Here is a 16,941-nt window from a genome sequence, read left to right on the forward strand (position 1 = left end):
AAAATCTTTTCAAAAATGGATCCCGTAAAATTTGGAAATGGATGAGGGAACCCAGTTGATTGAAATCGAAAGGGTCCACAGAGCCTTAAGACCAAAACCTCAACCTAATCAAAACCCACGACCAATCTTGATAAAATGCTTAAGATATTAAGATAAAGATCCTGAAGGCGGCTGCCCAATGTGCCAGAAAGAGAAATGAGCCATTGATGATAGAAGGGAAAGCAGTTCTTTTCCATCCTGATATAAGTTATAACCTTTTGAAGAGAAAGGAGGAATTTAATCCAGTGAAAAAAGTTTTATGGGAAAAGGGTTATAAATTTATATTGTGCCACCCAGCAACACTGATAATTTTTTTGGATGACGGAAAAAGAAGATTTTTTACCGATCATCGGGATGCAGAGGAGTTTGCAAAAGTACTCCCAAATATTCGCTAGACACAGTAAAGATTTAAAAGTGAAACAGATTAAAGATGAAGACGGGGACAGTGAAATGAGTTGATGGACATAAAGGACAGAAGAATATTTAAATATACTTTTAATTATATGATAGGGGGAGAAAGGTAAAAATTTGAGAAATATTAATCAAGAGCAGTTTTATTTTTTCTTCTCATATATATACTTTTCTCATGTTACGGGGGAGCTGGGGGAACTTCGGATCGATCACTACTGGATTCACGTGTGTAATCATGGCGTTTTTTCATGACCCGCACAACGGAGGGGAGTAATGTGTTTTTTTCATTCACAACATTAGCAGGGGGGGGGTTTTTTCTTTATAATCTATTTTTCTTTTATCTTCCTTTCTTTGCCTGGATGATCGGTGGGAAGACACATAGCAACATGGAGAATTTTAAAATAATTCCCCAAGATACTATGAGAGTTGAAATATTATGTATTATTATAGACTGGAGTAACCCCGTTAAAAATAATTACTAATTTACTGAATTTTTAAAGTTTTAATGTTAATAGGCTTAATGGACCAGTGAAAAGAAGAATAATTTTAACATACATTAAGAAAATGAAAATAGATATAGCTTTTATACAAGAAACACATTTAACATAGATAGAACATCAGAAATTAAAGACAGATTGGGTCGGAAATGTTATAGCAGCTTCATTTAATTCAAAAGCGAGAGGAGTTGCAATTTTGGTCAACAAAACTTTACCAATTAAAACACAAAATGTATTAATTGATTCTGTGGGAAGATATGTAATTATACATTGTCAAATCTTTTCAGAACTATGGACTCTTATGAATATTTATGCACCAAATGAAAATGATGTAAAATTTATACAAGAGGCTTTTCTGAATTCGGCTGATGCACATGATAAAATATTAATAGGTGGAGACTTTAACTTTTTTTGAGAGAGAGAGAGAGCACGCGCGCCTGGATATCGGAAGATCCCCACATGTTCCACAGAGTTCGTAATAACTTTAGTGTATATACTTATTTCTTTCCCCAAATAACCAATTATTTTATCTTCAGAGCACCTATATATTTAATCCTGTCTTTTGTAAATAAGGGCGCCAAATTTTCAAAAATGTTTCATATTTATCTCTTAAATTATAAGTAATTTTTTCAAGTGGAATACAGTTGGAAATTTCATTCTTCCAAAGATCCATACTTAAGTATGCATCCGATTTCCAAGTAACTGCAATAGCCTTTTTGGCTACTGCCAGTGCAATTTTTATAAATTCTTTCTGATATTTATTCAATTTGGGTTTCGATTTTATCCCTTCAATATTGCCTAATAAAAATAATACTGGATTATGTGGAAGTTGAGTTCCAATAAAACTCTTAAATTTGTCCAAAAAGGTTGAATTTTAGAACAAGACCAAGTAGAATGTAAAAAAGTACCAATTTCTTGGTTACATCAGAAACACTGATCAGATAAATTTGGATTTAATTTATTTATTTTTTGTGGTGTAATATATAATTGATGTAAAAAATTATATTGCACTAATCTTAACCAGACATTTATTGTATTTGTCATACTATTAAGACATAGTTTTGACCAATTTGTTTCTTCAATTTTAATATTCAAGTCACTTTCCCATTTTTGTCTTGACTTAAGGACTCCTTGTTTAATTGCCTGTTTCTGAATCAAGCTATACATACAAGAAATAAATTTTTTAGTTTTTCCTTTTTGAATTAAAGTTTCTATTTCATTAGATTTCGGCAAAAACATTGTTTGACCTAATTTTTCTTTTAAATAAGCCCTTAATTGGAAGTAACAAAAGAGTGTTGTTTGATACTTTATATTTATTCTTTAATTGATCAAATGACATTAATATACCTCCTTCAAAACAATCTCATATATATCTAATCCCTTTTTGAAACCAATTATATAAAAGATATTAAGGGTTTCAGATATTAAGGACCCAGATGTTAAGGGTTTCAGAGTTAATCAGGAAGAATACAAGATTAACTTATTTGCTGATGATGTTCTGCTTTATTTAACAAACCCATTGCACTCGTTGCGTAAATTATCCTATAGATTCGAAGAATATGGGAAAATATCAGGTTACAAAATAAATTGGGGTAAAAGTGAAATTTTACCTCTTACTAAAGGAGATTATAATCAATGTTGATTAATAACTCAATTTAGATGGCTGGGAAATGGTATAAAATATTTAGGTATAAGAGTCGATAATGATATAAAGAACTTATACAAATTAAATTACTTACCATTATTGAAAAAAATTCAAGAAGATCTTGATAAATGGATGATATTACCAATACCATTAGTAGGTAGAGTAAATACCGTACAAGTGAATATATTCCCTAGACTACAATACTTATTTCAATCACTACCAATACAATTACCCCAGAAGTTTTTTCAAGAGTTAAATAAATATGAGGAAGTTTCTTTGGAAAGGTAAGCTGTCAAGAATATCGATGGAAAAATTGACATGGCAATTTGATCTAGGAGGGTTACAACTTCCAAATTTTAAGAATTAATATAAAGCAAATCTACTTAGATTTATTGCATCTTTTTTTGAGAAAGATAGACCGGCATGGATTAGAATAGAACTAGATAAAATAGGAGAAAATACACCATGAGATTTTATATATAAATGGGAATCTAAGTGGATACGGGAAAAGAAAGAATCTCCTATATTAAAACATTTGATTGACTTATGGAATAAAATAAATGTTGATGATGAGACAAAGAAATCTTTATTAGCAAAGAGATCTTTAATTCAAAATAGACTTATTCCTTTTACAATTGAGACTTTAACTTTTGTCTAGACCCAGTTTTAGATAGGTCAACAAAGGTTGTTACAAAACCAAAAGTAGCAAAACTAACTTTATCATTGATGAAAGATTTAAATTTGATTGATATATGGAGAAGAATTAACCCAAGAGAAAGAGATTATTCATTTTATTCAAATAGACATAAAACTTATTCAAGGATAGATTTTTTCCTGCTATCAGCGAATATTCAAGACAGAGTGAAAAATATGGAATATAAAGCAAGAATATTGTCAGATCATTCCCCCTTGATAATGACAATGGTGGATAAGGAGGAATCGATTTACAGATGGAGATTTAATTCAATATTATTAAAACGTCAAGATTTTTGTGATTTTATGAAAAAACTGATTCAGTTTTTTTTTTAGATACAAACTCACATTCAGTTGATGATAAATTTATACTATGGGAAGCGATGAAGGCATATTTGAGAGGCCAGATAATAAGCTATACTTCTAAAATTAAGAAGGAATATATGGTAGAAATAGATCAATTTGAAAAAGAGATTACAAAATTAGAAAAAGAACCTCAAAGATATATGACAGAAGAAAAACAAAGACAACTTGTTAATAAGAAGCTACAATATAATACACTTCAGACATACCGAACAGAAAAAGCAATTATGAGAACTAAACAGAGATATTATGAACAAGGTGAAAGATCACACAAGATTCTTGCTTGGCAGTTAAAAACAGACCAGGCTTCCAAAACGATAAATGCAATTAGAACAAGTGTAAATAAAATTACTTATAAACCTTTAGAAATCAATGAAACTTTAAAAATTTTTTTATTCTGAACTGTATCAATCAGAGACACAAAATGATATTGTTGAGATAGAAAGGTTTTTATCACAAATAACTCTCCCAAAATTGAATTCGGAAGAACAGAAGGGATTAGATGTGCCTTTTACATTAAAAGAGGTCGAAGAAGCTCTAGGATCACTTCAGAGTAATAAATCTCCAGGAGAAGATGGTTTCTGCCTGAATTTTACAAAAAGTTTAAAGATTTATTAATTTCCCCTTTTATGGAGCTAATACGCCAAGCGGAAAGAACACATAAACTTCCAGAATCTTTTTTGACAGCTATTTTAATAGTATTGCCAAAAAAAAAGACAGATCTTTTAAAGCCAACATCATATAGACCTATTTCTTTGTTGAACACGGACTATAAAATAATAGCAAAGATTTTATCTAATAGATTATCTAAATACTTACCAAAATTAATACACATGGACCAAAAAGGATTTATTAAAAATAGACAATCGGCAGGTAATGTAACTCGGTTACTTAGCATAATTCATTTGGCACAAAAGAGGGAAGAAATGAGTGCGGCAGTTGCTTTGGATGCAGAAAAAGCATTTGATAGATTGGAATGGGATTTTTTATAAGGTATTGGAAAAATATGGATTAGGAATATCTTTTATAAAATGGATTAAAACCTTAAATACTAACCCCAAAGCTAAAGTGGTGACAAATGGCCAAATTTCAACATCATTTCAGTTAACAAGGTCAACTAGACAAGGTTGTCCATTATCACCTGCTTTATTTGTGTTGGCAATAGAACCATTAGCTGAATTAATTAGAACTGACTCAGATATTATGGGTTTCAGAGTTAATCAGGAGGAATATAAGATTAACTTATTTGCTGATGATGTTCTGATTTATCTAACTAACCCATTGCATTCGTTGCGTAAATTATCTAGATTGGAAGAATATGGGAAAATATCAGGGTTCAAAATAAATTGGGATAAAAGTGAAATTCTACCCCTTACTAAAGGAGATTATAGTCAATGTCGATTAATAACTCAATTTAGATGGCCGATAAATGGTATAAATTTAGGTATAAGAGTTGATAATGATATAAAGAATTTATATAAACTAAATTATTTGTCATTATTGAAAAAAATTCAAGAGGATCTTGACAAATGGATGATGTTACCAATAACATTAATAGGTAGAGTCAATGCTGTAAAAATGAATATATTCCCTAGATTACAATATTTATTCCAAACACTACCAATACAATTACCGCAGAAGTTTTTTCAAGAGTTAAATAAATGTGTGAGGAAATTCCTTTGGAAAGGTAAGATGTCAAGAATATCATTGGAAAAATTGACATGGAAATTTGACCTAGGAGGGTTACAATTACCAAATTTTAAGAATTGTTACAAAGTATATCAATTTAGATCTATTGCATCTTTTTTTGATGAAGATAAACCGGCATGGATTAGAATACAATTAGATAAAATAGGAGAAAATATTCCAGAAGATTTTATATATAAATGGGAATCTAAATGGATACGGGAAAAGAAAGAATCTCCTATAATAAAACATTTGATTGATTTATGGAATAAGATAAATGTTGATGATGAGATAAAGAAATCTTTATTAGCAAAGAGACCTTTAATTCAAAATAAACTTAGCCCTTTTACAATGGATAATCAACTTTTATATAACTGGTTTCACAAAGGGATTAGATATATAGGAGATTGTTTTGAAGGAGGTATATTAATGTCATTTGACTAATTAAAGAATAAATATAAAATATCAAATAACACTCTTTTCTGCTATTTCCAGTTAAGGGCTTATTTAAGAGATAAACTGGGTCAAACAATGTTATTGCCGAAACCTAATGAAATAGAAACTTTAATTCATAAAGGAAAAATTAAAAAATTTATTTCTGGTATGTATAACTTGATTCAAAAACAGGCAATTAAACAAGGAATTCATAAATCAAGACAAAATGGGAAACTGATTTGAATATTAAAATTGATGAAACAAGTTGGTCAAGATTATGTCTTGACAGTATGACAAATACAATAAATGTTCAACTAAGATTAGAACAATATAACTTTTTACATCAAATATATATTACACCACAAAAAATAAATAGATTAAACTCAAATTTATCTGATCAATGTTTTTGATGTAATCAAGAAATTGGTACTTTTTTTTTTTTACACACTCTACTTGGTCTTGTTTTAAAATTCAACCTTTTTGGACAAATTTAAGAGTTTTACTGCAACAAATTATTGGAATACAACTTCCACATAATCCAACATTATTTTTACTAGGCGATATTGAAGGGATAAAATCGAAATCCAAATTGAATAAATATCAGAAAGAATTCATAAAAATTGCATTAGCAGTAGCCAAAAAGGCTATTGCAGTTACTTGGAAATTGGATTCATACTCAAGTATAGATCATTGGAAGAATGAAATTTTTAGCTGCATTCTACTTGAAAAAATTACTTATAATTTAAGAGATAAATATGAAATATTTCTGAAAATTTGGTGCCCTTATTTACAAAAGATAGGATTAAATATATAGGTGCTCTGAAGATAAAATTATTGGTTATCTGGGGAAAGAAATAAATATACATATTAAAGCTATTATGAACTCCATGGAGCATGTGGGGATATTCCGATATCCAGGCATTCTTTCTTTCTTTCTTTCTTTCTTTTTTCTTCTCTTTTTTTTCTATAGGGATATGTTTGAGGGGAAGGGTTAAGGGGAGGGGGGAAAGGTTGATAATTTTTTTTCTTTCTGTAACCTATTTGAAAATTCAATTAAAATTTTTTTTCAAATGATCTGGATGATAATGTGGCAAATTGGATCAGCAAATTTGCTGATGATACAAAGATTAGTGGACAGTGAGGAAGGTTTTCAAAGCTTGCAGAGGGATTTGAACCAGTTGAAGGAAAGGGTTGAAAAATGGCAGATGGAGTTTAATGTGGACAAGTGTGAGGTATTGCACTTTGGAAGGTCAAACCAAGGTAGAACATACAAGGTAAATGGTAGGACACTGAGGAGTGCAGTAGAACAGAGGGATCTGGGAGTACAGATACATAATTCCCTAAAAGTGGTGTCATAGGTGGATAGGGTCATAAAGAGAGCTTTTGGTACACTGGCCTTTATAAATCAAAGTATTGAGTATAAGATTTGGAATGTAATGGTGAGGCTGTATAAGACATTGGTGAGACTGAATTTGGAGTACTGTGTGCAGTTTTGGTCACCTACTTACAGGAAGGATATTAATAAGGTTGAAAGAGTACAGAGAAGGTTTACAAGGATGTTGTTTGGACTTGAGAAACTGAGTTACAGAGAAAGGTTGAATAGGTTAGGATTTATTCCCTGGAGTGTAGGAGAATGAGAGGTGATTTGATAGAGGTGTATAAAATTATGATGGGTATAGATAGAGTGAATGCAAGCAGGCTTTTTCCACTGAGGCCAGGGGAGAAAAAAAACCAGAGGTCATGGGTTAAGAGTGAAGGGGGAAAAGTTTAAAGGGAACATTGGGGGGTGGCTTCTTCATGCAGAGAGTGGTGGGAGTGTGAAATGAGCTGCCAGATGAAGTGGTAAATGCGGGCTCACTTTTGACATTTAAGAAAAACTTGGACAGGTATATGGATGAGAGTGGTTTGGAGTGATATGCCCAGGCGTAGGTCAGTGGGACTAGGCAGAAAAATGGTTCGGCACAGCCAAGAAGGGCCAAAAGGCCTGTTTCTGTGCTTTAATGTTCTATGGTTCTCTTGTCAGCCACATTTGTAATATTTTGCCATGAGTATTTCTTTATTTTTGGAATACATCTGTCCTGCACCTTCCTCATTTTTCCCAGAAGCTCATGCCATTGCTGCTCTGCTATCATCCCTGCCAGCAGCTCCTTCTAATTTACTTTGGCCAACTTCTCTCTCATACCACTGTAATTTCCTTTCCTCCACTGAAAGGTGAGTAAAGCATTTTGAAAGTGATCTGAATTTGTTGTTCACATTACTGAAATCCATAACTAGGGAGCATCAGTCATTAAAGTGGACAATTGACTGTTCTTCTGATGGGAATTGGGTACAAGAGTGAAGCTGTCTTCCCGAAATTATATGTGGTTTTGGTAAGACCACATCTGAAGTAAGGTATACAGTTTTAGTCAGACAGCATAGATTTTCTAGATTGGTTCCAGGGATGGTTGGTTTGCCACACAAGGAGAGTGTTCCAAAGTTGGAAAAAAAATGAGACATTACTTTATTTAAAAACATAAAACATGTATGAGAGAAATGATTAAATTAAAGACGGTACTTAAGGAGTCCATTTAGAATGTGCTGACACAGAAAGAGCGTGCAAAGCAACTTGCAGGGCAACGTATAAACCAATTTGCAAAATCAGGATGAAACAATAGCTTGCTGATTAAAGAAGCGATACGGGTAACGGGAAGACATGCTTAACGGTTGAACAATAACGGTGTTAATGCGCTGAGGCTGATAAGTGGGCCAAAGGGTAATCACATTTGTAATTTTGTAATGAGATTAAGGAAGAATGTCTGCACCTCACATGGGTGCAACTCACAAAGTCGTAAACAAGTAGGGTATAAAAAACTGTGCAAAGTGTAATTCGGCACTCAATCTAGCAGGAGCTGGTAGGGTCCGACTCTGCAGACTCGAAAAATAAAGTTTACCGTTCTGCAAATTGCTGAGACTCAGTGTGTTTCTGACAACGTACAACAGTTGGCAGGCATAATACAAGAAGGATATTTTCACTGGCTGAGGAGTCCACAACCAGGATCACTGTCCCAGATCAAGTGTAGGTCATTTAAGACAAATTAGAATACTTAAATCACTAAGATGGTGAAGCCTTGGAATTCTCCATCTTTGAGAGTTGTGAAGGATCTATCATTGATTGCTTTCAAAACAGTGTTTGATAGATTTCTGGTGTAAAGGGGGTTTCTTCTTTTTTCTTTGTTACTGTTGGGAAAGGGTTTCTTTGTTTCGTTAAAAGCAGGAATGTTTGTTGCGAGAGAGTGCTGGAAGCTTGTTTATAGGAATGTTTGTTTGTTGCAACAGAGTGCTGGAAGCTTGTTTGTTAAAATTTACTGATAATGAGAATGGTATTCCTTTGTAAACCAAATGGGGATTAATGTTCTTTCTTCTGAGTCTGTAAGCTTTTGTTGACGGGCTTTTGGGGAGATCGGCGCGAAGGGGTCGAGAGAGAGGACGCAATGCTGTAAGCTGGGCGAGGATCGGACCCCAAGCAGGGGTCTGAGGCCCGGAGGTACTCCGAGGAGGGGGGGGGGGGATGAAGCTAGATGTGCTTGGTTGACCACTCGGAGTGTCCTGAGCTGCGAGTCGAGAAGTTCGGAGGGGATCGAATGGCGGCCAGAAGACTTCAGTAATTGAGCTCCAACGGTTGTGCACGAAGTGGTTTGGACTTTGATAAGTTTGGCGCCTTTTCTTTTCTTTTCTCTTCATATATACTGTATCGTTATTAATCACTTAGTTATAGTAACCTGTATAAATTGTACTCATTTAATCGCATATGGTGTATTGTCTGTTTTTGGGCGAGGCGGGAACATCACACAGCATCCACACCAGCTGATTACCTAGTTTGGCGGGGCAGAAGGCTGCTCCCCCTAGATGAGAAAGAGTGTGAGCGAGCCTGAGGTGACCCAGGGGGTTACACTGGTATCAAGGGATAAATCAGAAAAGTGGTGGTGTGGCCACTTAACATAAAATTATCTGTTATGGGAGAATGGAGAACCAGGTTCAAAACAGCTACATCTATTTCTTGTTCTAATTTTGGGAAAATATGGGCATTAAAAACTATGTAACGGATGTATCCTAAACAATAGCCTTTACCTTTCTCAGCATTAGGGTTCCTTGGCTCAGTAATAAGACTGCAGAGTCTAATGAAAAAAAATATACAGTGGTCTGAACATTAATAACTAGTTTTAGGCTTTATGACCTCTTGCATCTATTCACAAGGATCAAAGCTGATCTGATCTTCAGCCTGATACCATTTTACATGTCTGATACCATAGATTACAGCTGCAGGAAGGATTTAGGCAAAATCATGATTTACTCTGGTTTACACCACATAATGTAACGGGGCATGGGGTGGGAAATGACATGACACCTAAATGAATCAAAAGAATTCGCAATGTATAATCTGGAAATTTCAAGATTTTGCACATTAAAGTGGCATTTATAATGGCCCAATATTAAAATTTCCATATTTATATTCAAGAACAATTACAAATTTTAGTCAGCTACACCTGATTTTATAACTTCCTACCTTATTGATCATGAGCCACTTCACAAACCTATAATCATATGGTTCCTTTGTTTCAGTGGATTCTGGCAGGTCAACATCTGAAAGGAAAATAAAGAACACAAGAAAGTTGAAAACTTGAGAAGACAATCCTGTCCCATTTCATCTTATTCTATTAATGCACGTTACGAAACTCAGAAATGTTCTTAGCCTGAAAAAGTGAAGACAGATCTCACAAAATTTAGTTCAGAATGCCTTTTATGTTCAACTTACCAAGATTATAACTATACCTAAGGTGGAGCTAATCATGATTCTCTTGGTCAAAATATAATAACAAAAGGGAAAACTACACTTTAAAATAATATAGTGGCTCATTTAGAACTAATATTTAATATTACCAAATGGAAATGTTATTTGTATATATAGGAATACACTTAATATATTCCGGAAGGGTTTCAGCCCGAACGTCAACTGTACTTTTTTTCCATAGATGTTGTTTGGCCTGCTGAGTTCCTCCAGCATTTTGTGTGTGTTGCTCAGATTTCCAGCATTTGCAGATTTTCTCTTTTTTCACATTTTAACATGTGGTTGTTGGACATCTGCCCAGCAATTACAGCACCATTTAAAAAAAACAAATTAGATCAGTCAATGTGAATTGTTTACGTACAAATATTTACTCACCGACCTCTGAAATGTCTGCAACCAAGAAGTAACCACCCTCAGGTATAATTGGTTTCAATCCCACAGAGGCAAGACAGGCAGCAAGTCTATCACGCTTAACTTGCAGCTCCTTACGCAAGCAGATGAAATAACTTTCTGGTGTACCCAGATGTTCAAATTCTCTCTCAAACCCCTCTGCTACTGCTTGCTGTAGGGAAAAAAATCTTTAAGAAGTGCACTCTATTTCAATGCTATTTAACTTAACAGTACAATATCAATTTTTATATTGTGTGATACTACATTGCTTCAAAATACTAATTAACCTGGGGAATGTATAGAGGAAGTTAACCTGTCTCCTTGAGAATTAGCTTGTGCTAAATTTAGAATGCTGATTCTTCAACCCAGGAAATCTGCCACATTTGAGAAATATTGTTAACAGTGTTGATTCTTCAACCCAGGAAATCTGCCATTTTTTAAAGAAATGTTGTAAATGGACTTGCTAATGTGTCTCACTGATAAAAAATGCAGACTAGATCTCACCCCAAGGTCTGGGATTGCTTCAAAGTAATGCATAACCTGGTTTCAAGCAGATGGTTTAACAGTGTTTTTGTGCTTTGTGATTTTAACTGTTTAAACACCAGCTACTCATAATTAGTGGTATTTTACCATTGGGGCTCTCCAAACTGTGTTTAATTACAAAAAAACTGTTTATGAGCATCTTTAGTACTGAAAAAAATCCAAAACATAAAGTTTGTTGCGAGTAGATGGGGGAAAGAGGGTAAAAGATGGATGGTGGTGTAGGTAATAAAAAGTACATGGAACACAGTTACAAATGTCAAGTTTGAACAATTTGTGACTAATAGATTCTTTATAATATGGGTTTACAAAAATAAGTTTTTTTGAAGGAGAGAAACAGTACATTTTAGAAGGGGCTCTAATAATTGACGGTGATGTAAAAAGTGCAGTAAATCAGATTCAGAGTGCTGGCCAAGATTAGAAGAGGTAGAGTAACTTCCTTTAGAGGTAGAGTAACTTTGTGGCTCTCAGATTTGCTCCCACATCCTGAAGATAAGAGCATAAGACACAGGAGTAGAATTAGGTAACTTAGAATGCCAAGTCTGCTCTGCCATTATGTCGTGGCTGATTTATTATCCCTCTCAACCCCATTCTCCTACCTTCTCTCCATAACATTTAATGCCCTTACAAATCAAGAACCCATCAACCTCGGCTTTAAATATACCAATGACTTGGCTTCCATAACTGTCTGTGACAATAAAATCCAGGGATTTACGACCCTCTGACTAAAGAAACTACTCACCTCTGTTCTAAAGGGATGTCCTTTCATTCCAAGGTTGTGCCCTTTGGTCCTAGACTCCTCCACTATAGGAAACATCCTCTCCACATAGACTCTGTCTAGGCCTTTCAATATTCAATTGGGTTCAATGAGTTCTTCTGAACTCCAGCAAGTACAGTCCTACAGCCATCAAATGTTCCTCATAAGCTCTCCTTATCCACGGGTTCCATGTGTGTGGATTCAACCAACCGCAGATCAGGAAAACCCAGAAGTTCTCTCTCCAGCACTTGTTGTTTAGCATGTACAGACTACTTTTTCTTGTCATTATTCCCTAAACAATACAGTATAACAACTACTTACATAGCATTTAGATTGTATTAAGTATTATAAGTAACCTACAGCTGATTTAAAAGTACAGGCAGTCCCCAGGTTATGAACAAGTTCCGTTCCTAAGTCTGTCTTTAAGTCTGCTTTGAAGTCTGAACAGGTACATCTGGTATTATTCAGCGTCAGTTAGTCAAACGTTTGGCTTAGTATATAGTATATATTTTACCTTTCCATGCATATAAAACACTTATGAAACATATGTATTTCAATAATTAAACCACTGCATTGCATAGTAATAATTTTAGGTTTCATCAGGGCAGGGCCTTTCACACACTCCATTAAAATTTTTCTGATTGTAGACCGACTGTAGCCTAACGCTTTTCCAATGACTGATGGCATTTCACCTCTTTCCAATCACTTTATTATTTCTACTTGATTTTCAATCGTGATCATGATTATTTTTGTGAACAGAAACACTGCGGATTCAGAGCTGTGCCGGGTCCTAAAGTCCACTGCACTGAGACAGGATAAATAAGGGACTTGAGCATCCACAATTTTTGGTATCCACCGGGGGGGGGGGGGGGTCCCAGAACCAATCCCCAGCGGATTAGGAGGACCGACTGTATATCAACACTTTCATTCCTGGGATAATTTTCATGAACTTCCTCTAGACCCTCTGCAATGCCAGCATATCCCATCTTAAATAAGGGGCCCAAAAACAGCTCACAATGCTCTGTGCAGTCTGACCAAAGCTTTATAAAGCCTCATTACATCCTTACTTTTATATTGTAGTGCGAAAGTTCATTGGTTACTGTAAATTGCCTCTATTATAGGTGGCTCAAGGCAGAATTGCAGGATGTTGATGGTTATTGCAATACAATGGGTGACAAGAAATGGGATTGTTTTATGCAGTACATCAGGAAGCTAATGGAAACACTGATGCTGCAGGAGAGGTGTAGGAAGTCTTTGTAAAAGTTACCCGGGCAGGTACATGGCAGGGAAGGTTTACAGGCCAGATGTGAGCAAATGGGATTATTTTAGACATAAATCTTAGTTAACAGGGTTTCTATGATGCATGACACCATTCAGTTTAAATGTATTATTACGAATACATGATGTAATTCTCTCTCAAAATGGGAACGTAACCAACAACAAAACAACTCCATGCAATCACAGGTTTGCCAAACTATTATTTTAGATACTTCTTACCTGTGCTCCAGTAGAACAGTGGTAGACCGAGTTCTGATGGACAGTCTGCAAATGTTTGATGATGCATTTGTGTCCAAATGCCCATCCAATCTGTTATAAATCAAGTAGTGTTGCAAAATCTGTAACATCTAGCAATATTTTAGAAAATAAAATATAAATCCATGCATGGAGCCAAAAGAAATGGGAGAGAACTTAAATGCATTCTTTGCAACTGTATTTATTCAGGAGACGGACACAGAGATCAGAGAAGTAAGGCAAAAGGGCATCAACTTCATGAACTCTATACAGATTATAGAGGAGGTGTTTGCTGCCTTGAAGCAAATTAAGGTGGATAAATCCCCAGGGCCTGACGAGCTGTTCCCTTGGACCCTGTGGAAGGCTATTGCAGAAATTGCCAGGGCCCGATATTTAAATCATCCTTAGCAACAGGTGAGGTAAAGGACTGGAGGATAGCCAATGTTGTTACACTGTTTAAGAAAGGCTCTAAACATAAACCAGGAAATTATAGGCCAGTGACTCTGACATCAGCAGGGGGAGAGATTGGAAGGTATTCTAAGAGACAATTTGGATAGATATGGACTAATTAAGGATAGTCAGCATGGCTTTGTGCATGGTAGGTTGTGTCTAACCAATCTTATAGAGCTTTTCGAGGAAATTACCAGGAAAGCTGAAGAAGGCAAAGCAATGCATGTTTTCTACGTGGACTTTAGTAAGGCATTTGACAAGGTACCACAAAGAAGGTTGGTCAAGACGGTTCAGTCACTCAGCATTCAAGATGCGGTAGTAAATTGGATTTAACTTTAGCTTTGCGGGAGAAGCCAGAGAGTGGTAGTAGATGGATGCCTCTCTGACTGGAGGCCTGTGACTAGTCGAGTGTCACAGGGATCAGTGCTGAATCCATTGATGTTTGCCACCTATATCAACGATCTGGATGATAATGATGTTAGCTCAATCAGCAAATTTGCGGATGACACCAAGATTGGAAGCATAGTGAACAAGAAAGACTACCATGGCTTACAGCAGGATCTGGACCAACTGGTAAAATGGGCTGAAAAATGACAATTGGAATTTATTGCAGACAAGTGTGAGTTGTTGCACTTTGGTAGAACCAACCAGAGTAGGTCTTACACAGTGAATGGTGGCACTGAGGTGTGCGGTAGAACAAGGGGATCTGGAAATACAGGTCCATAAATTATTGAAAGTGGCATCACTAATAGGGTCGTAAAGAAAGCTTTTGGCACATTGGTCTTCATAAATCAAAGTACTGAGTATAGGAGATGGGATGTTACGTTGAATTGTACAATACATTGGTGAGATCTAATTTTGAATATTGTGTGCAGTTACAAGAAAGATGTAAATAAGGTTGAAAGAGTACAGAGAAAATTTATAAGGATGTTGCCAGGCCTGGGAGACTTGAGTTAAATGGAGACTGAATAGGTTAGGACTTAAACTCCATTACTTTACAAGGAATAGAGGAGATTTGATAGTGATATACAAAATTATGAGAGGTATAGAAAGCCAGACCAAATGATGCATGCGAGCTTGATTTCAACATTTAAGAGAAGTTTGGATACGTACATGGATGGTAGAGGTATGGAGGGCTATGGTACCAGTACAGGTTGATTGGAGTAGGCAGTTTAAATAGCTCAGCATGGACTAGATGGGCCAAAAGGCCTGCTTCCATTATGTACTTTCCTATGACTCTAAATGGTTTATAACAAATTTGTTTTGTATAGAATTTCTATTAAATAATCTCATTTTATTTCAGAGGCATAATTTAAGTACTTTTAACAGCTATAATCCATTAGCAAACCAGCTGTGTGCAACATCCCAATTACAAGCAACATGCTGAGCTCAGAAGGTTAATTTCTTCTTGTATTTCTAACTACAATGGCCAAGTCACAATGCCAATGAACCAGGCATTAAATTTGTAAAATGTAGTAGATCTCAAGCCCATTTCATTGCAGTGGATCTGCACAGCTCTATCTACTACTGTCCAGTTAACACCAATTTAATTATACTGAAAACAAACTTATGATTTGATCCAAACCCAAACTGGTTGCCTACATTTTTACACAGAAATTGTACTAATGCCACAAGTAAATGGTTCTAATTAGCTCTGTTAATTAATAGATTATTCATTTGTAAAATATTTTTCCAGCTCACCTTCCATCCTGTAGCACTGAAAGATTTTCCTGCACTCCCAACAGTGACGGTTCGTTCCCACATCCCAGGCAAGCTGGCTAGGAATTCAAGTACAAGAGGAAGCTAATTAGAGGCAGAAATACATGTGTGCAAGAATGTAGGAAGAGCCACTAAAAATCTCTGCATGTTTCCACATTGGAGCCTTATTAGCACATTAACAGACATTTTGCAGCCATAGAAGTATAGTAGTTGAACACAATTTACAAATACGAACAGATTTTCCAAACAGTGCATGCCATTGGCAGTTTGTATTATAGTGCAACCTCAGGAAATATTCACAGTTCAAAGTAAATTTATTATCAAAGTACATGTACTTTATGTCACCATATACAACCTTGAGATTAGTCTTCTTGCAAGCATATTAGTAACCATAATAGAACAATGAAAGACCACACCAACAGGGCAACAGACTGTATAGATACAAAGGAAAAACAAGAAATAATAATAATAAATGATTAATCAATAAATATCAATAACATCAGATGAAGAGTCCTTGAAGGTAAATCCATAGGTTGTGGGAACAGTTCAGTAATAGGGTAAGTTGTTGTTTTGTATGGCAGGGTGTTTTTCTCTTCACATTTATAATTGTTTTTTGTCAAGCCACTACTCCAGCTCGAGGCCACATAAGTGAACTGCAGCAAAACCATCTTGGATCTTGGTAAGGGCATGTTTGAACCAAGTGGAAGACTTCCTGGGTTGCAGCACCACAGGGGCAAGCTGGGGTTTGTTGGGCACCCCATCAGTGTAGTGTTTGTGCTGTTAGGACAAGTGAAGGTGAGTGAAGTTATTCCCCTCTGGTTCAAGAGACTGATGGTTGAAGGGTATTAACTTCCTGAACCTGATGATGAGAGCTCTAATGCTCCTGTACCTTATTTCTGAAGGTAGCTGCAAGAAGAGACGATAACCTGGATGGTGGGGATCCCTGATTATGGATGCTGCTTTCCTGCGACAATGCTCT

At 35.4% G+C, this 16,941-nt stretch overlaps 1 protein-coding gene across 9 annotated transcripts in view; it reads right to left on the reverse strand.

Moving 5' to 3' along the window:
• The window catches only part of LOC132407370 (kynurenine--oxoglutarate transaminase 3-like), a 108,943-nt gene that overhangs the window by 14,620 nt on the left and 77,382 nt on the right, over window positions 1-16,941 (reverse strand). For 8 of the 9 annotated variants that reach the window (XM_059993753.1, XM_059993759.1, XM_059993755.1 and 5 more), the window contains 4 exons: window positions 15,945-16,021; window positions 13,779-13,868; window positions 10,970-11,156; window positions 10,313-10,389 (listed from right to left, as the gene is read on the reverse strand). In XM_059993753.1, the coding sequence (XP_059849736.1) occupies window positions 10,313-10,389; window positions 10,970-11,156; window positions 13,779-13,868; window positions 15,945-16,021 (431 nt within the window). Of the gene's footprint in view, window positions 1-2,852; window positions 4,234-10,312; window positions 10,390-10,969; window positions 11,157-13,778; window positions 13,869-15,944; window positions 16,022-16,941 lie in introns of those variants that run through there. The other variant, XM_059993757.1, reaches the window with a different exon arrangement.

Source organism: Hypanus sabinus, chromosome 18 (genome assembly GCF_030144855.1).
Source record: "Hypanus sabinus isolate sHypSab1 chromosome 18, sHypSab1.hap1, whole genome shotgun sequence".
NCBI classification, from domain to species: Eukaryota; Metazoa; Chordata; class Chondrichthyes; order Myliobatiformes; family Dasyatidae; genus Hypanus; species Hypanus sabinus.